This window comes from Hylaeus volcanicus, chromosome 7, assembly GCF_026283585.1.
Source record: "Hylaeus volcanicus isolate JK05 chromosome 7, UHH_iyHylVolc1.0_haploid, whole genome shotgun sequence".
NCBI classification, from domain to species: Eukaryota; Metazoa; Arthropoda; class Insecta; order Hymenoptera; family Colletidae; genus Hylaeus; species Hylaeus volcanicus.
Window position 1 is genome coordinate 17350071 of NC_071982.1, and position 21109 is coordinate 17371179.

The 21109-nt window shown below is 45.6% G+C and overlaps 1 protein-coding gene across 5 annotated transcripts in view; it reads right to left on the reverse strand.

The window, feature by feature from the left end:
- Positions 1–21109, reverse strand: part of LOC128880403 (homeobox protein homothorax) — a 440840-nt gene that overhangs the window by 384221 nt on the left and 35510 nt on the right. For all 5 annotated transcript variants that reach the window (XM_054130450.1, XM_054130449.1, XM_054130448.1 and 2 more), the window contains exons 4-5: positions 20971–21021; positions 3106–3156 (exon numbers count right to left, since the gene is read on the reverse strand). In XM_054130450.1, the coding sequence (XP_053986425.1) occupies positions 3106–3156; positions 20971–21021 (102 nt within the window). The remainder of the gene's footprint in view (positions 1–3105; positions 3157–20970; positions 21022–21109) is intronic.

Below are 21109 nucleotides of genomic sequence, written 5' to 3' on the forward strand. Positions count from 1 at the left end.
TCTGAAGATTGCAAAATAGTGATTGTTAATGTTTGTAACGATAGAGTAAATCCCAAAAGTGTCCTGAATAAAAGATTCTACTCGTATAATAACACTCAAAGAATATAATGCGTGACTACCCTCGCAAGTTCCCATAACTTTTCATTAGATCCCCGATTGATCACGACATGCAATTACCCCTTGCTTCGCGTTTAATCTCTATAAGGGCTATTATAACGACAATTATCCAATGTAATGTCGCGTCTGCGTTGATCGAGTAATATCTGCTCCACTTCGAATACGCTCAGCTGATTCTTTCATTATGTCGCCGTATCTAATTTACATCTATGTTCGGCATACATCAGTGTCACCTGACAAGGATCGGGGCACGAAAGTCAGCCGCGTTAACTCGCTACCTTGTGATTACTCTAATATCTGCCCGTGCCGGAGCGAGTCCGACGTCGATAATCGGCTTCCGTTTACCTATTTTCTTCCGCCTGTATTATTCATGCACTGCAACTTAATGGTGGTTTCTTGTCGTTTATGCGATCGCATCGTTGCGGTATGTTATCGTCAGAGATCATGTCAGTTTTCAAGGTGTCGTTTTTTCGCTCGAATACACTGTGACGTTTTCGTCGTATAAGAATCCAAGACTGTTGGGGCCATTAGATGCCTCCATAAAAAAATTTGGAGTGCCTAAAATAGGAATAGGGGGTTAAAAAATTCAATTACGTAATTATAACTGTCCCCATTACCTCGAGGATTCAACCCTGAGGACACCAAGGCTGCCACGAGCGCGACCTGTCCTCGTAACTATAAACTCCACGGTTGCAACGGTTCGACAGTCAAATTGAAAGGTCTCTCCACGCGTGGGAAGTAACGACAAACAGTTAAGGATACCTCCATTACTCGATAAACATCGGTTCCCAAATGGTCGGCGCACGCAGCTCAGCCGAACTCGCGTAAGTCTTCGAAATATTGTAATCAGGGGGGATCAAACGAGGAAAATTGGTATAAAATTGCAGGATCTCCTCCTCGATCCAGGCGGGCCCCATCGAAGAAGGGGGGCAGAAACGAGGGGGCAAAGGGTCTCCCCGAGGCAATGGCTGCCGCCGCGTCAGCTGCCATTTCGATGGAAATGCGATGGATGTCCGCTATTTCGTATGATAAAATATCGTCGCAAAAACCAGGCCCGCCCCGGTATTCTGCGGCGGTGCAAAGAGCCCTCTCGAAAACTCTCCATGCCCGCCACTTTACTGGTCGAACGGTTATCAATCGTTAGCCCAACGGGAAAAACGGCCCCACGAAACCACCGGGCCCTCGCTTCTAATGCAATATTTATCCGTCGTGCTACTGAAATACCCGCGAGAACGGGCATGGAATACAAATAGAACCGGTGGTCTTCAATTAATCCCGACCACTGTTCGCCGTGTCGTCGATTAAACCGCGAAACGGAACGGGAATTGGAGGAGCTCGCGTTCGGGGGGCACATCTGTGCTGTCTGGTGCGTTTTCAGAGGCCTGATCGTGCAGAAATGGAGGAATGCGTTGAAATGTGTGGTGAAAAGTGTTGGTAAGCATTGGGAACCTGAAGGGTCAGGAATCACATTAGAAGATAATCCTCATCTTTTGCTCCTTTATTGATTACAGCAAGAATATTGGTTTTCCCTCGACCATTCTAAGAGAAATCCAGGTCTACGAGAAATCTACATGACCCATAAAGCGTCTCCCCGAGAAAAAGTGGAGGATAAATCAGGATCCCACAAGATTGCAACTTTCGTGTTCACTAGGGTGACGTTTTAGATTGCCGTGGTATAGCAAGGAAAAAGAGGGAAAAATGGGGATCCCAGGCCGACAGAGAAATGGCCGATCCTATGCCAGCAACTTCGAGGCAACGTGTCCGTCCGCCTCGCCGGCCATTGGACAGCTAAATGACGCCACTTACGCTAGAACTCGACCGGAGTCGGCAGCCAAGGTATACCATAGACGACGACAACGGCGACGGGTGGTGCCGAGCTTTCACTACAATTACGGAAAATTGCGCTCCGCTCGTAACAGTTGTTTTTCAAGCGTTACGGACGGCTTATCTACCGCGACGACGGTAATCCCCAACAATTGGAGGGAACGCAAGAATATGCTAGCCGCTGACACTCGCTGCTCTAGAGGGAAACGCTGAAAGACGACGATCAAAGGCGGTAATGGATCGTACGGGTTCTGCGTTTATAGACGATACTGCTCGACACTTCTGTCTGCTTTGAGATTTGTTAAGCAGGCCTTCGGATCAAACCATTCTCTGTGATCGAAGCAACAGAGAACAAATATAAGGTGAACGAAATTTGGACCAGGAGATTGACTGCTTTTGAATATTTGAAAGGTGAACCGACGAAAGCACCATTTTTACTTTTACTTTGAAAGATCATTTCTGAATTAAAAATGAGCAGAATTTCTTGCAAAAAACTTTGGTTTGCGAACCATTCGGTTTGAAGGTTATTAATTAACTCCCTATTGAATAACCTGTCTGAAACTCAATAAGGAAAAAAGACCTTTCAAAAGTTTCCCGAAGAACTTTTATGGGATTTGCGCATATTTTCTTGTAAGGTGATCGAGCAGCATCGCGGGGCCAACCACTTATTAATTAGTTTCAGTATTAATAACCAAGGGATAACTTCGTTTTAGAATTCCTGGGGAGTAGAATAGAGTTCATATATCTAATAGGAGGTTAAGGGGGTTAATTAATCCTATGATAAAACCAAACATGTAACGACCGTGATCTCTTGGTCAGAAATCTTGTTTAACTTGAACAATAATAATTGATGAATCGATACTTCTCAAGAGTTTCCAGCAATTTTTCAATCACAAAACCAATCATCGATACGAACACTCGAGTATTCGTAATGAAACGAATTCTTTTTGCAGACTAACAAAATAAGACCTATCATGTACCTCGCCCTGATTTATTTCATTTTATTTTTAAACCTACACCTTATTCGGCGCGAATTTTTCAATTAACTGGTTATTTTTTTATCCAGACAGAGTTTCGGTCACACGGGGAGACCGGTTAAGAGGGATTCAACTGTAGCTCGATGATTCAGGCGCGATCCACGCCGGAATCGTGAAAGTTACTCACCTTTTCGAGCTCGAGGAGGTGAAACCGGAGGACTTGGATCGCCTGGACCATCTGAAACGAGAAAAAGAAATCCAATGAAATTCGTTCGGCAGGAGAGACACAAACGGGGAACGAGGGATGGGGGGAGGTGAAGGTAGGAGGAACACGAGGCGAGCAGCGATGTTGCATCGTCGGCAAGGACAACGACGATATCCCCCTTCGACGAGGATTCGACGCCGCGCGTATCGCTTCTCGCCTCCATTTGTTTCTTCGGAGAGCTGCTCGATTCACTCCGCGAGGATTAACGGGAATTAATTATTATTGCATCTGCGTCCCGCTAATTGCGTCCGAGCAGCGATCGATGCGTCGGTTCCACGACCCAGAGGCTGTCTCCGGATGGAATTCTACTATCCGATTTTTAGGGAAGGCTTCACTGTTCATTGGAAGGGTGGAAAACATTTGATTTATTTGTAACTTGAGAAGAGCCACTTTTCACTTTTGGCTGCAGCTGGGGCTACTAACTCACAGCTGAAGCTTTGACATAAATGAAACTAGAGGCTGTGCCAGTGTTTCCCAATCTTTTTTGTGCCATGCCCCACCTAAGCTTTTCTAAAATGCTTTGGCCCCCCCACCTCCTAATATACAGTCAGTCCCATAAGTATTCGTACCCTCTATATGTCTTATCTATATATTTAAATCTTGAGCAAACAGTAAATAAATTTTCAAATTGCCCCCCTTAACAATCGAATCGTCGAATTTACTTCCGAGTCACCCAGTATCCCAGCATTTTTCTAAACGAGAGCCTCTCGAGCACGCATACTCGGGAGCCAGAGCCCATCGGCATAATTTTCCGATACCCAGTAACGTTTAAATCCCCCGCAATCACTACCCTCCCCACCATTCGGGTCCCAGCGGGGCCCCGAAGCGGCGATTCAATTAGGCAAAGCGGCAATCTTAATTGTTAATTAACATTATATTTATGCAATTATGGTCCATTATGATTCCGCGCGGCCGATAACGAAGCGACCGCGATGAGTGCTCCACGAGATAGCGACTCTCCACGAAACTCAGTCTCTCCGTGGGGCCCCCGCCTCTCGGGGCCCGTCTTCCCTCCCCCCCTCCCCCCGTTTTCTCTACACTGTGCTCCTTTCTGGTAACCGCGAACACGCCACGCACGAAACGGCCCCGAGGGTCGCTGGCCACCGATGAGATGTGCGACTGACACGTCGGGTATCGCCATCGAGCGAGTGCATTTCGATGCGCTGCGGTGCGATACCGAGGATTTGCAGTCGGTCTCTAATGGAAGGGGGTGGTCTGACCTCCAGGAGGGGGCGTCGAACCTTAGAAGAACTCGGTGATGAGGAGGTTTCCAATCTTTAATGCGAGGGACTCACGGTGAAGAAGTTTGGTGGCGAAGTAAACTTGAGGACATCTTTACCAACTCTAGGAACCACCGGAACGGTGGCTCGATAATGCAGCTCCCGCGGCCGAAGCAACGCGATGATGCACCCGAAGTAATCGTTGACTGAAACACCTCTCATCTCCCAACAAAGACATGAAATCGTCAAACGCTAGGCTGAGCATGCATAGCAGTCAGACATCCCCCGTCCAGCCTCGAAGTGGAGGACTCAGCATCAGAATTCTTGCGGAGTTATTAACGCAACGACGAGAGGAGCTCTCATATCCAGCTATAAACTCCAAGGAGTTACTCGACGAAGAAGAAACCTCCATAGCGGCTATGAGAATAACCCAGTATCGGAATAACCGCGACAGAGCCCTCAAAGAGGACGTCAACTCCACGCCAGCATCAAACGATTTCAACACACTCTTCGGAAAACAAAGAAGGATATAATTAGCATAGCCAAGTGCCTTCGAAGCGAAACCACCGGGGGTGTCGTCGTAACTCTGAACAAAAGTGACCTGCTGGACAATAAAATGCTCGCGATTGGACCCTGGTGGGATAACGAAATGAAAAGTCCTCGAGTGCACAGCTCTGCACAGAGTGCAATGAGGTTATTGAATCAGGTCCTAGGCAACGATTTTGTTGTTCTTCTTTTGTTTTCCTATGAACTGCTGATATTTGTATGTACATGTGACTACATAATCTATTCTCTCATTTGTTATTCATGTATATCAATAAGCATTTTTTACAAAGGTAATCAAATACGAAACGACTGAACACAAAACACTCTATATCTCGTAAACAAGGTCAACTTGGACATGTGTTTTTAGGGATTTTTTTCATTCTTTCAGGCACTGGATCAAACTTTGGAAAGTTCCTGGGCGATGTCGAACCGCACCGGGTTAGGCATAATTCTGTAGCCTAACCTCGTACAAAAATCGTCACCTGAAGGCGTAACCATGCTTTCCATGGTTACCATAATTATTCGATGCGTCTTCCGCGACGGAGTACTCGTTCCCCGGTGTGGCAGCGGCGCTCAAGAGGCGTCGCGAAGCGGAATCGGGTCTTCGACACTTCACGGCCCCGGCGTCGTCGTCGACGGGCGAAAGAAGGGCGGCGATGTCGAGGGAACAAGGTAAAAAAAGGCGGGCGCAGGCACGCCGCTGGGAAGCGAGAAGAAAGAGAAAAAGAGAAGATGGTATCGGGGCCAGTAACGAACACACAACACGCAGCCCCCGAGTGCTCGTTGACGAGATGGTGCGAGAGTCGATTCGCCACGACGTGTTTCTCCGCTCTCTCCTTCGCCGTGCCTCCGCGCACAATGTGTCCTCTATATCCCCGGGCGGTTTTGTTGCTCGACCAGCGCGGCTGCTGCTCCGTTTCTCTCTGGACCCGTTCCGTTATCTACTCCTCTGCCTACTCGATCCTCTCGCGTTTCCCTCTCCGTTTCGCTGCCCGCGGGACGCTTCGCTAATCGAATGCAATCGCGGACGCGACACGTTCGAAACTCTCGCACTTCTCCAACCGATCGTCCACTTTGGGTGTACAAATCGCGAGGGAATTCTCTTCGTTTGTTCTTTATCTAAGATTCTTAATCGTGTGTCTACATCTCGGCGAATCGCAATATCCTGATAGAAATTTGGAGATTACGCGATCCTGCCACCCTAAAATGATAGCACCTCAAGAATTTATAATCAATCAGTAACAAATTTCAAGCCTTCAATTATAATCGAACGAGTAATTATGATCGAGTACCACGTTCCAGAGCTAATCTGTTATCTGCTCTGGTCACTCCATTCCTCGACAAGATCGAGCATTTTTAGGCGTCGAAATTCGCCGACGCGATCTTCGACCTCCGAGTACAATATCTCCTCTATATACCGTCACTGTTTTTCTTTTTTCCTTTCATGCTTGCAACGTTCTCGTGCTCCAACGCGCAATGCCCTCTCGGTAGCGATGGGACCAATCCAATGACACGGTAATCAATAATTAGAATTGGAATTTGTGAATGTAATAATAGAGAACTTTTTTAAGAATTCATCGCATTTCCCAACGATTTGTTTTATGGAGTTCATTGATTCGTGTAACGAACGGCTCCATTCTGGGTCAGTTTCCTGTCATACCAAAGGCAAGCGCCAATTGCAAACATATAATAACTAACAGAAACATGTTAACCTAGAAACTACAGTAAAGAGAGAAGATGCACGAGTACCGATTTGGGGCATGAACTTGTCGATGGTATCGAGCCACGTCTCAGTCCCATCGCTATGTGGTATGGGCCGCGAGGTTTTGCGCGATCGCTCATCACGTGATATTAATTAGGCTTGCCGGCGGGCACCCTCCGTGGAGGAAGAGAAAAACTGCGAAACGCGCGAAGAAACGGGGAGATGGTGTTATTTATAAGCTCCACTGGCAGGGACGACGCAGTCGGAAGCGACGCCCGACGACGCGGGCCCGCCCCGATCGCGAAACCGTTCTCTAGTCCTCTTTCCACCGGTCTCCCGTCGTCTTGCTTCCACCAACGTCCTTTCTGCTCGAGCACCGTGAACCCGATGCACTCGCGTATTCGATGCATGCCCGAGATACGAGATGCGCGCGTATGCGCGTAAATGAGCGCCGTGTCGGGGCCCCGGCGATTCACGGACACTGATTTCACCCGTTTTTGTCGACGTTCCCGTCCCCCTTCTGTCTTCGTCGCCGTTCTCTTCATCGAGGACTTCCCAGTTGCGTGTCTTCGGAAAATTTCAAGGAACGTCCGCGACGCAGGCCTCCCAACTGGCTAACGCCAATTGTATGGAGATGATGTTTTTCTAATCGTGTTTGTTAACGCTCCACGTTTCCGCGGGTCCGCGTTTGGAAACCCTCAACGCTGATTTAAAGGAGAAATTGTTGCACAAGCTCCTTGTTAAGTAAATTCTAGGAAAAGTTCAGTACAAAATGCCGAAATGTAAAAAAGCAGGAACTGTTGGTTTGGATCCATATTCGAAACCTTCGAACTACTATAAATTCGAATTTGAATATACCTTCCCCCCGTATCTTAAACAACAAAAATATATATAGCCTAATTCGTTCCACTCGTTAAAAAAAATCAAGTTACATTTCAATTATTTTGCCCAACGTTCAGAAAAATTGAAACTCTCGAACTGGTATTGCGTTACGCTGCAAATTACCAGCGCGAGACGCGTCAATCTAATTAAAACCCATTCTGAGAGCCACCACGGCCAACAAATTACATATCGCGACAACGACGCTCGTTAATCTGCGCCAATGAAGCCCGTCAACTTCCAGCCTCACCGACAAAGTGCATCAAAGTGTGGATTTGTTCGGTTACATTAAGCGACTTTTGCTCGTAGCGAGACGAGACGTGTTCGTATCAATCAGTTCTCTTGTGGAGAAAAAGAAGAGATCAGAAGAGGATGCCCGCTCGAGACGCTGTCAAAAAAGAAACTCCACAGAGAAGAGTACGATGGGAGTGGGGAAAAAAAGTCATAAAATCGAGTTGCATATGCATGTGCGTGTCGTCGGAACCGAAATAATTAATTAGCGAAAAAAAATGGCTTGCACCTTTTAGTAGCCGTACTTGGAAATACTCAACACATCGTAAATATTAGCAAACAAGTTCTTTGCTGAATTGATAAAAGTAAACAATATAACTGATTCGTTTTCATTTGATGTAACTACAATAATAACGGATTGGTGGCAATGGGAGTTTATATGAGAAATAAACCTCATTTATACGAATAACATTTTATGTGTTTCATATATATGCCATGTTTATTTCTCATAAATAATTCATCCACTTTTTTTGGAATTCGATGGATCCAAAGGTAAAGTAGATGAAGAATTCTATTTATACAGGCGTAAACGCAATAAACGTAATATCTATCGCTGAAAATGCTTCATAGACGCGATAAAATAATCTCAAGACTCTCGAAGCACAATCACAAAAATGTAACGAGCTCGTACATCACTCCAATGTCTCGAGTAGTCGATGTAACTTCGAAACTAAACACGCGTAAAAAGAAAAATTCAAATTGATATTGATTACGGCACGCGCCCATCAATCTTGCGAAACAATAATCGGAAGAAAACCCACTCGGCACGAGTGTGCCATTGATATCGATTATTTCAAGCAAATAACAAATCGTATAAGGTCACAGAACGATTGACCACGGTATAAATCACCAGCTGCTATTATCTCTGTTATAAAATTGTCGAAAACTCTGACATAGTGTTTAGGTGGAAAAAATAAATTTCGAGTGGTCGAGTGCACGCGTGCTTCAGCGTAAGTGCGAAAGGGTTTAAAGAAGACGGGAAGAGGAGGAAAAGAAGTCTGTCTGGGTAGCCGATATTCAGCTGAATTTCCAGCCGAGCGAGGATCTACGACGTCGTAAATCTCTCGGTGACGCGGCGCGGACCGATGTGATACTAAATAGAAATATGGATAACTGGCGCGCGAGGCGAAAGAAGCGAAATAAATTATGGCAACCGCCTCCTGTCGAGCGGCCAACAGCGAAAGGAGCGCCGATGATTTAATAATTGTAACCGATAAACCGAGCCATCGGACGTCCCGCTAATTGAATAGCGCGAGCGTAGAAACGTGAGCGATCGAAGTGCATCCTCGATCTCGATCCAGACTTCAGAACCGTCGCGGCAATTCGTCCGGCAGAAGATATCGAAGATACATGGTTGATGTTTCGAGAAATGGTGCCTCGAAGGTTTACCGAGAGAACTTTGAAGTTAATAAATATTAATTGAATACTTTTGTTAAATTACAATACTACACTTCCTCCTTTCTCGAGATCCCAGGGAGGACCGCAATTTTTCTAGGTTACGCGAATTAATTCCCTCGACCAGATACCCTCCCCCTGATACGCGAGCGAAGAAAAAATCCCCGCGATAAGGCGCGAGCAAATGGCCAATGAATAAGTCACACACGCGATCGTGACAGTGGAGGACGGGGTGGTTGGAAATTAATTACCAAGGTGAACGAGGGGGAGGCGAGGGGGGACGACGCCGGTGGCGAGGCGTCGCGCGGTATTTTCGACGCGAACGCGACACGAGCGACGACCGATAATGAAGCGGTCGAACGTCGAGCAGGCGCGATTCGGAGCGCAGTCGAATCGTCGGGATTGGAAGAGGAGAGGCTTCGAAGGAGGAGGTAAAGGGTGGAGGAGAGACGAGGAGCAATCGGCAGGAGAGGACGCCTCCGGCTCGTAAATCACTGGACATCGATAAGAGTCATCGCGGCGTCCGCGCGATGTCCCTCGTTAATAATTGATACAATTAACGACCATTCATTAGACTCGCCGCTCGTGCACACATATAGACGGACGGGAAGGAGGACGAGGTGTGTATCCTCCCGCTCGTGTCACGCGATTCGACTTGTCGTTTAATCCTAGCAGCATCTCGTACTTGAGAAAAATCCTTTCATTTGAAACGAACTTCGAATTTCGAAATGAACTTTTCCTTCCATCGACTCGGAGCTCTCAAAACTTTCAAAAAGCACAGGATTCGATTCCTTCCAGTCCAAACTCGAAGAAGCACTCATGAAATAATGTTTTCTTCGAGGTACTCGCGCAGGGAACACGGAAAACCGTGTTCCTAGGGTGTAGGACGAAGTTAGTCAGCTCGAGGACGCAAACGGGCGTTCGAGGACGGGCCCGCGACGGCACTTTCGAGAAACATCGTTTTCCTCTGTGTGTACAGGAGAAAAAGGTTGAAGAACCCGTGGTACACGGTAGCCGAGAGCGCTGTGCAAGCAGGGGGGACGGTTTATCTACGACCCTCCGGCACGTTCGGCGCGCCGAGACACTCCAGGCGACAATATTTAAATATTGTTAAGCCGCGGCGATACTTGCCATCGGCAAACACGACGATTCCTCGACGAGGCTGTTGCTCGACCCGTCGAATATCGATGTCGAGGAACGCTGCTCTCGTCGAAGAACGAACGGTCTCCAGTCCGAAGCCGCTACTCTCCAAGACAAACTCTGGTCGAAATGAAGTGGCAAACAGTGGCAAACAACTGAAATACAAACTTCAACTGTGGATTTCTTAGTTGTCTGCACACTTCTGGGCTTCCTTGGAATCGATTTTTGAGGGAATTTGTAGGTTGAGTGTATGTGAGGTTTGTTGGCATATGTTGGCGTAGTGAATAAAAAGGCGAGGACGAATTGTTGTCGTTTGGAGCAAATCAAAATTCAAAATGGAACTAGTTACTGAGTGAAAGTCTGAATAAGAAGAAGATTCTGGGAAAGAAAAATTCAAATAAACAGAATTGACTGCGAATTCGTCGGTGGTTCCTCCTCCCAAATTCTTGCCCCCCGAAGAAGTAGGATACCAGCGACACGGGACAGCTCCCGAAAGGTCTGTCGACGCAGCCGCGAGCGTAACGAAGTATTAAGATGATAGTGCGTCCTGGCACGGGCCATCAAAACGGCGGACCGCCGCCTTAATAGCCGGAGATTTATAGTCCCGACAAGTCGACGCAACGTCACTGCCAAAGGAGAGAGGTCTAGCCCGCCCGTAACCTAACCCAACCTAACCTAACCGCGTAGAAAGAACGCCTGCGTGGGGCAGGTATGCATGTATATATAGGAGGAAACACGAGGAGGTCAGCCGAGGACGAGGAAAGGTCTCGACTGCCACCGAGGGGCCAAAAGAGAAACGGACGGAAGAAAAAGGAGAAAAGCGGGGAAAGGGGAGGAAAGAAGTTATTCTGTACCCAGGTACCCTGGGTGGTCCACGAGCAAAAATGAAGAGGAGCTGTACAGTTCACTTCTTTAAAGAGAAAAAATTTAATTTAAATGTTTACATACGTGTTCTCTATGCCATTAAAGGGGTTAATTGCGTCAGGAATTAAAAAGGGAATAAATTTCCAACAACGGACCAGCCGTTTTTTCGTCGATTCCGCAAATTTTCAATTTCCCATTCGTACAGATTAGACCGTGGAGATACAGCCATCCCAACGTTTGACCGTCCAAAGCCGGCAATTACGTTAATCGGCGCTTGATTTACGATAACCGCGCCAGGAATACGCGTAACAAGCGCGTGCGGTCTCCATCCAGGACACCTGCGTTTTTCGAAATATTTTCGGTCGCATTAACGTGCCCTAACGAGGACTGTGACAGGAACGAGAAAAAAACGAGTCGAGGGACAGGAACTTTTTTCTACGTCGTGGAGCTTTTCAGAGATGGCATAACGGTGGAAAAGACGCGGCAAAAACGTGAGAATAAAGGTTTAAATTGTTTTCAGAATGCCACGCTGAATATGATTGCAAGTAGTGTACTTCAAGAAATTGACCATAAAAGGAAACCTAGGGAATATTGAAATAAGAATACAAATACATTCGCCATCCATTATTGGAGCAAAGTGTCCGATCTCTGTTCAAACCAACATTCTTCGACGATTAACGTTTTTCACTGGATTTCGCAGATTGCGTAGACCAGCTCGGTCGGATAAGAAAAAAACGAAAAAAAATTGCGCGGCGCTGAATATTTTTTTCCCCCATCCACGGAAAAACTGGCCACACGCTCGAGCGAATTTGCATACGTCTAAGGCCGAGGAGCGCCGAGCGCGTTTTTCACGACTTGCTTGCAAATCCATTTTTCAACGTCACCTGCAGGTAGGTAAACAACGTGGCGGAAAAATATGTCGACGAGCCAGTCGGTCCCGCGATCGCTTATCTACTGTTATCAAGTATCTGCGCACGCGCGATCGACCCGAATGTAATCAACGATGACGCGCACAAACGCCGAAATTTACACGTCCCGTCTAAGAATGAACCTTCCCCGCGTATCGGGTATTAATTTCCATTAAAAGTTCAATTTTAAATCATCACCTAGTCTAGTACAAATTTAATTATCTTTGCTAATATAAAATCTGTACTAAAGATACAACGATGTGGATACCTCGATATTCTGATTAAAATACCAAATAAAAATGCAACAAAAATATTCTTTTTAATCTAGTCCTTCTTGCACAAGTGATTGGGATTATAGAAGGAGTGTTTGCTGTACCACGCTCTTTTATGAGTGCATCGTGGATTTTAATGCCAGCGAGCCCACCGTCTAATAAGTTTGAAAATCTATATAAATCCTCGAATATCTTGGCAGCGCGTGCAAAGGCGTGTTGCGTCACAAAATTGCGAGAAGCCACGGTCCTGGTCGCCAAGAAGACCGGTATAATGGACCACCAGCGTGGCAGCGTTCGCCAATCCCTCTGTTACGTTATACTTTACACATGCTCCCCCTCTTTCGCCCCTGAGACGCTTCTTTTCCTCTCGACTTGTCGAACGCCTCCTACGAACTCGCGGACAGCTTTTTATTTCTAATTCGCGAGCCCAGACGAGCCAGTCGTATATAGCTAGCGTGGGCGTGAGGACTTTTGGCGAAAGCTGTTGGGGACCAGCATCCAGAGGCGTTAGAATCATTATGGACGCTCGATTTATCCGGTTCGGTGACTCAGCAGAGTTTATACCTGAAGTCACGAATTTTTTTTAGGTAGAAAGCGTTGATTGTGATTTGATTATAGAAATTGAGTTGCTTGATGGGCGTTTGGTAAGGATGAGAATAGCTTCTTCGTTCTGGCTTCATTATTATAGCGAAACCCTGACCGATGAAGTGGATCTTCGAATATTTCAGTCCTTCAATCTTTATTGTGATTTCTTCCATTTTCTTCGTCCCCGCTTCTGGATATTATAGATTAGACCTGACAGTGTAGGTTTACCCTGTACATTTATTTTTTAGATTCGTTTCTCCTTTAATAGTACACGATTTTCGAACGCGACGCGTTAAATATATGTCGAACTATTCCTGGACAGGTCGAACGAGAACCGATGATTTCCGGCGCGGATCTTTTATTCATGGACCTGTTACCGGCACGCTAATCAATTAGTTACGCGATGTTCCGATTGCATATTTATTAATTGAGTTATCATTCGCGAGTCCGATCAAAATTGTAGGCGGAACTTCCGACCCCCGAGTGAATAACGAACGGTGTCTGTCCACAGAATTGTAAAATTAATTATTTATGGAAAAAAAATAGAGGATCCAACGCGTTGTCGAGACACCCGGTCACCCGAAATAGATGCTCCAAAAAAAAAAAAAAAGAAATCGGTACCTTCCTTTGGTAATGGAGAAGATTCGTGATCAATTAGCAGGGTAATGCTATTTGGCTACTTAACAGCGTCTCCAGAAACTGCTTAAAGGGATTTGCTGGTACAAAATACAGCACCGAAAGAAAATCCCCGATCAAAGAGGGCCGACTGGAGCAAGGATTAGCAGAACGGCTTAATTAATTCGTCCGCGGTGCGCAGCACGAAAAGGTCGAGCGGCAGGAAGAGAGAAAGGTCAGGTAGGCCAGGAAACACTAGAAGCCTCTTTTTCACCGGCGAGTAAAGCTACACCCTCTCGTTTTGTTTCGTATCTGCTCCGTTTCCATGAATAAACCTCCGACGGATATCCCCGACGAAGCGCGTTGCAGCCTCGAACTTCGAGGCCCCAATAAGACCCACAAAACGCAACCCCCGCTCGGAGGCACACGGGTAACGGTACTCTGGAGACCAAGGATACCCGAAGCTGTGGGCTAGTTTACACGGCGCGTTTGATACGTGTACCAACCATGGCAAAACAAGGTACATAAGACCACTGAGAGCATAAGGCCAGGATCAATTGTTTCATTTTCTAGTAAAAATTTCTTTTGTCGATACACGTACAATTTTTCATATTTGCGTCGATTGTCAGTACCCCTCACATTTAGTACAATATCACAAGTGCACATAAATTGTTCGCGTTTTTTCATTACGGCAGTCTGTAAACGTGCCCTTCGTAATGTATTAGACGACGCACACTTGTGTGACTCAGTACAAATATCGATGAGACAGAATTCAGCAAACAACGAGTTCGCTCTTCTTTTCTAAGTGTCGTACAGGTAAGCCTCATAACAGACCATAAAACTAGTCATCTTGCATTTCCTTTGAAAATTTCTATTTAGATAAGAACTTGGCTCGTCTCTAACCAGCATGAGAACGTCGTCGAGCGTCCACGAAGTGCCCTCGCGGTAATAATTATTCTCCAAACGCAACAGCGGCAATTAGCATCTCATTGGCTCATTTCTCGCTTATGCTAATGGGGAATATTATTAAAGCGCGTGTGCGAGGGCTGATCTTCCGTTCCGTTCGGGGGCCCTCGAAGAACGCGGACCGTAAACCCTCGCGTGCTTGCTTTGCTCTCTTCCGCGGCGAAAGCAGCCGTCTTTCTTTCCCTCGTTTCGTTTACGACGTCGTGGAAGAACCCGGGGCCACCGTTTTGTCCGCCCACGAGGTGCCACCGCTTACCGAGCTGTCGCGAAAACGTGAAACAAGCCTCGTGGATCCCTGAACTCCAGACTCAGAGTACACAACGTTCGATTCCTTCGTGATTTATTGGAATTTAGTGGAATTGATTATTTGTTACGACAGGGAATGAAATAGTAGTCAAAATGGCGATGACTGATCATTCTAAGAAGGGGTGTAATATTCTCTAAGGGGAGGACGTGTTAGCTTAGAATTTTTCTTTTATTATCGTAACGAACTAAGCATGAACTGAGCAGAATATATTGGGATAGATTATTGCACATATCCATACTGGTAGAAAATCAGTCTTATTAAAAAATTGAAATCTGTTTATATTATTAAAAATTTCCTGCCCATTTAGAAATGTCCATCAGAGGTTGTTTTTAGAATTAGGTGGTCCTCGAGGTACAAAACACGGTTCGACGGGATTGGATGTCAACGGTGGGGCTTAAAAAGAGGTTTCCTGGGATATTTTCGTCCCATTGGATGGTTTCAGATAAGATCGCTGAAAAGATTCGCCGAGGGCGAACGAGAATTCTCCTTGCTTTTAACCCCGGGGAAACCCTTGACCTTCCGTGAATTGAGAGAAGGAGCCTCGCTACACGTTTTACCTCGTCCGCCATTGTAAGTGCCTCTTCCGGCGTGGAATAACTCCGACCCCGTTCTGCATGCTGTTGTCGAAGGTTAAAAGTAACAACCGAAGGTTGCTCGTCGCACTTATGCGAAACGCATTGCTTGGCTCGTTAAAATGTTTATCAGCCCTTACAAGAAAAGGTTGAAAGACTATCTCAAATAAAAATGAATTTTTCAATGTAGTAAAACGAGAAGATTTCATTGTATAAATTTGAATCTTGGGGCTCAACATTGCGATTATTTTCCGAAAAGAGGGGCAGAAACGATCCTACGAATCCCACGATCGACTTTGAGCCTGGCAGACACTCAGAAACGCAAGGGTGTCTATTGTCGTGACACCCATTGGTAGGAAACTCGTCGCTTTCTCTCTATGTACCTTTCCCGCGCTTTTCAGGCAACAGCCACAGCTGCGCCGAATTTCCCGACACTGGGAGCCCTTCGAGCCCTTTGCTGGAGCGTGACGACGCCCAGAAGTGGACAAAATCTGACTCGAATAAAAGCACAAAAGTTTCTTTGCAAAATAACAATACTAAGTTGTTTTTTAAATAATTAAAAGTAGAAGTGGATATACTCTAGATATACCTAAATAATATATTGAAGACTCGCATTTATATTTTATCCTCCACTTGAAATTTGCGTCCAGATAAGAGCATCAGCCATCTTCAACGACAGCCACGCAGAAGAAACAGATCAAGAAACGTTGCTCGCAACACCAAGCCCCATCATCGAAGCTTTCTCGATCCTCGACTTTTCCATTCCGCGAAATAATCCGCAAAAAGCGTCCGTCGATCGACGGCCATGCGTGCGCGTCAGGCCCCGAGACTCGAGGAGCGAGAAGAAAGGCTGGTGGCTGCTAGAAAGAGGAAAAAAGGGCCCCAAGGAAGGGAGAAAGAATACAGGGACCGATGGAGAGGGTAGGTAGAGCAAAAACCACGGACGTTACGTGCCTGTTCTTTACGATAGAAGCTCATTGCTCGTAGATTGCGATTTGCCACGGACGTAATGAAGCCACGCCACGGCTTCTGGCGGCGAGCAACGTCGATCCCGCGATTGCGATTTTCGATTCGAGAAGATCCTCCTCTGGCAGACCCGCTTGCAGGTTTCTTCGCTCCTCCAGCTCTCGGGGCCGTTCGTAAATTCTCTAGGCGATTCGATTCGCGAGTTTTTGCGCGTTCCGAAGAGGGAATTATTTTCGAAGAGATTATCGACAGGCCGGAGGCGATTTCGACGCCGTGAAGGCGGAAAACGAAGATGGCGGTTAATCTTTGGCACCAGGGGTTTCTTTCATTGGGGAATCGCTGTTTATCGCGTTGAAAAGAACTCATCCAATATGTTAGAACGCAAGTTTAGTAGATAGTGAAGGTAAAATTGTAAGTATGTATTTGGAAAAGTAAGGCTTTACAATCTAGAATAAAGGATTCACTTGTAAAGACTGATAAAACAGAAGAGAAACAAATTGTCTGGAGAAACACTAATTTGGCTCGTAGAAGGTTAAACGAAACAGGTGAGCGAATATAATCACGTGACTTAAACAGCAGAGTTAGCGAAAATTCAAATAAAACATTGAGATCGCGAACTCGATTCGAGGTTGTCAAGACGATGTCGCACTAATCATCCACTAATAATCGGATTGCCTGGAATTTAAATTTGACACGGGCTGAAATCGGAAGGAAACGTTTATTAAAAGTGGCAGTTCTAGCAAGAACCGTTTTTGAACTATTGCGTTCGCTCGCAACAGGTGTAATCATAGTGACCGTGGCTGGATCAATGATGGCGGACTTGTAATTCATAGCGTCTTATTTTAGAAACCACGTATGTACGCAGACATACTAATTACGCCTACTTTCTTCTTCTTCTTTTTCTTCTTCTTCTTCTTCTTCTTATTATTATTATTATTAGTAGAATTTTTAATATTCCTCAAATATTCCATAAAAACAGAGATCTCTCTGCTTGACTTCTGTCATCCCAGTATCGAATAAGCTACAACGATCCCACCGGATATCAACGAAGCGCCACGTCACTGAATATCGGAATTCCGCTGGAAAATTCTGCATAGAATTCCTCCAAATGCGTTTCTCTGCATTGTTAGCAACGACCAGTGACGTTTATTTTTTCAAATACAGACGGAACGCGTCTCGTCGCTGTCAAACGGCAACGCTTAAGGTATACTTAATGTCACGGATGCATAATTGAGTCCAGCTCGAACGACGACGCGTTTTCTGGGACGTACTGTCTGGTTATTGCGAAATATTCCCGTTTTCGACACAATTTTCCCCGTTCTTTTTCATCGGACACCCCCTCTCCCTTTATACCATGTGCATGTATTCTTTTTCTGGTTTTATTTCGGTTTCTGTTTCAGCAGACAGTTGTGACAGCTGCGCGAGTCCGGTATTGCTCTTTGCGACAAACCTGTTTCCTATTACTATTTAAATTAACAGAGACAATTACGTCACAATATTTTCTGACGCATTATGTTAAACATTGCTTGACAGGTTTGGAGAAAAAAATTGCGGACAAAAATTATGGAAAATTCTAGGCAAAAAGACTCGATGAATATACGATGACATGCCCGAATACGAAAAGATAAAAAATTTCATTAATATTTTCGATGTCAGAAATTCATACTATTTTTTCTGCAAAATTTAATCCTCTTCGAAGCTGATTTACTACTTTGGAAAAACTAACAACTGCGAGGTACAGCCATTATTTTACATATAAAGTTGCATCGAAACCCATTCGATCGTTTAAATGCAATCAAGAAACACTATATCATGTGCCTACGCACATTCAATAATAGACTGCAAATTTTATGCATTTATGGTACATACAAACATCGAAACCACATGCAAAACGTATGCAGAATACATTGATACAAAATGAAGATATTGATATCATTCCTACATAAAATCGTACGTTTCATATGCATTCCCTGTACAATCACGCACCACAGAACACACCAAATTCCCAGTCTACCCACGTATATAGGGTGTTAACGAAAAACGCAACCTTTTCCAGCATCCCATCGAAGAAACAACCCTCGTAACGTACCTCCCATTTCCAACGTTACTTTTCCATTCATTCCCGTCGAATATTTTCGCGTGTATACCTGCGCATGTTTTTTGTTTTGTTTTATTTTGGTTTTTTGTTTCAGCAGATCGAGACTGGTCGACAGTTGTGACAACAGCGGCGCGAGATGCGAGCACCGGGTACACCTTGCCGTGGATATGTTTGCGCGCGGACCGATGCCGTCATGACAGCTCAGATAACGGGCGTGACATTTTGAAAAATTGAGGCCAACGATGCGAACAACGTCAACGAAATGCATCCCCGTCGTTCGTTCTCTCCAACCCTTCCCCTTCAGCCCGCCCGCCCCTGCCACCCTCGCTCTTTGCCTCTGCCTATTTCCCACTGCACTGACGAAAAAAAAAAAAAAAAAAAACAATCACGGCCACGTACGCGGAACCGTACACCGGTACGCCATTAACACGCTCGATATATCCAATTTTGAATTACGGCCCGGATATTCGCGAAAACGCGCCAACCTTTTCGACACGGAGGATAGGGCCGTAAGTTAGCTATACGTCACGAAAAAAGACTCGTGCGCAGCGAATATTGGGGAATTTTTCAGAGAATTTTGAATTCGAGGCTTTGGGATTTGAAAAATAAAAATGTACTTCTGCGTGGCCCCAAAACCAGTGAATATTATTCTGCAGTGTTATCTATCAAATCCTCTAGAATTTTAATAAGCCAAAGGGACTGAATTAATTGAAATTTATGGTTCTTGGCCTAGGAATGCCCCCAAAATGAAATGAGACCATCCAAAGTATTTCATACTCCAAATTTCAGGCCTTGCTTCACGTAGTCCGACCATTTTCTGGGTTCTCCAGTGCCAAGCAGCGAAGAGGCTTAATTGTTTCGAAGGCAGATACGAAAGGTAAACGAGCAAAGGCCTAGTAACAAGGACAAAAGTCTCTTGGTGATGGAATCCATAATGGCAGGTCGACATTGAGCTGGTCGAAGCATCGGCTGGGCGCCGTGCGTCCTCGTCCAGGCAAGGAATACACACGAGTTATTTAAAAAGCCCACTGTCCGTTATCTCGATCGGAGAACGCGGAGAGTCGTTTGAAATATCTCTTCCTCCGGTGTTTCGAAGGTCTGCAATTCGAAATGGCTGCCACGACCGGCTACCGGTAGAAACAAAGGCGAAGCAACGAGTTCCAGAACGTTTTTATCGTCTAATTACCGCGATGGAGTTTTGCATACGCTTCCTCTACGCGCGTTCAAATCACCGCGATTCGCCATGACGCGCGACTCGCTGGGAAAATGGACGTTTGATAGCGTCGTACACCTTAGTTTAACAATCTGTTCTTTCCTAAAACACTGGTGTTCTAAAAGAGGTCATTTATGAAAAATTTAACGAATTAAATAGTGGTGAATACTTCGCGAAGATTTTAGACACTATTTGGTGGTGAAAGATAGCTGTGCATGCCTTTGTTTTGAGAGAAAAGAAAATAGAATTGATTTGAGCATCAATATTAATATTATATGTAAAGTTATGTAGATATAAGATTAAAGAAGACTGGAAAACACGTGTGTGGGGTTTGCAAGTGAATGCGAAGCGTAAGAATTCTGAAAGTCGTGAGACTGATGGACAGAGAAATTATTCACGGTTTGAAGGAAACACGCTTCCGGAGAGGAGAAGTTTCAACACCTCGTCTAGTATCATTTTCCACCGGACGCGTTCTTTATTGGCGTTTCCTTCGTCTAATTAGCGCGATGGAATTTTGAGTATATCTCCACACGCGTTCGTATCTAACACTAATGTAGAATACATTTCTTAGCTTTAATTCTAACCTTCCATTTAATAAATTTCCAGCCCAACAATCGATTCGAAAACAAACTCGACTATCTAACATACAACCTACTGACCGACCACGTCTTCTGCGGGAGCTCGATGTATCCTCTACTGGCATTCAAATCACCAATCATCATATCTTCTAAAATTAAATATACCACACATATCAGGAACTTCGGTACTTCCTGCACGTTTCAAAGTGCGAATATAACCCCAAGGAATTCTTCTACAAGCCTGAACCCTTCTTCCAGGAATGATAGATAGAAAGAAAAATTACCGAGTGATTCGAAGCAAAGCGTTTCCGGAACCGCGCGAGTTCCAACGCCCCGTCGGGTTACATTTTCCATCGGGGCACATCCTCTTTCGGTTTGCTTCCCGTAATTTCCACCGACAATTAAACGCTTCCCGTCTCGGGGCGGCGATCCGAGGCAGCTTTTCTTCCATCGTCATTCTTCAAAACGAACGCGCCGGGTGGTCAGCGCGCGTCCGAACGTATCCCGGCGCGCGATCGCCAGATAAAATTGAACGATTAGGCGCAAACGAGGCGAACGTGCCCGCGTACGGGGGAAAGAAACATTGCTGATGGCGGTTAGGAAAAACGTAAAGGCATCGGGAACGTTTTATCGTCGTGGTCCGCGACAGTTCGAATAAGGAAATACTCACCAGCGAGTCCACCTCCGGATCCGCGATGTAGTAGGGTTTCTCTTGTCTGATCTGTAACACACGAGCACACTGGTTAGGGCTTTGATAATTAGACTCGGTGGTAATTGCGGTATTAAAACTATAGGAACGATCGTATCTC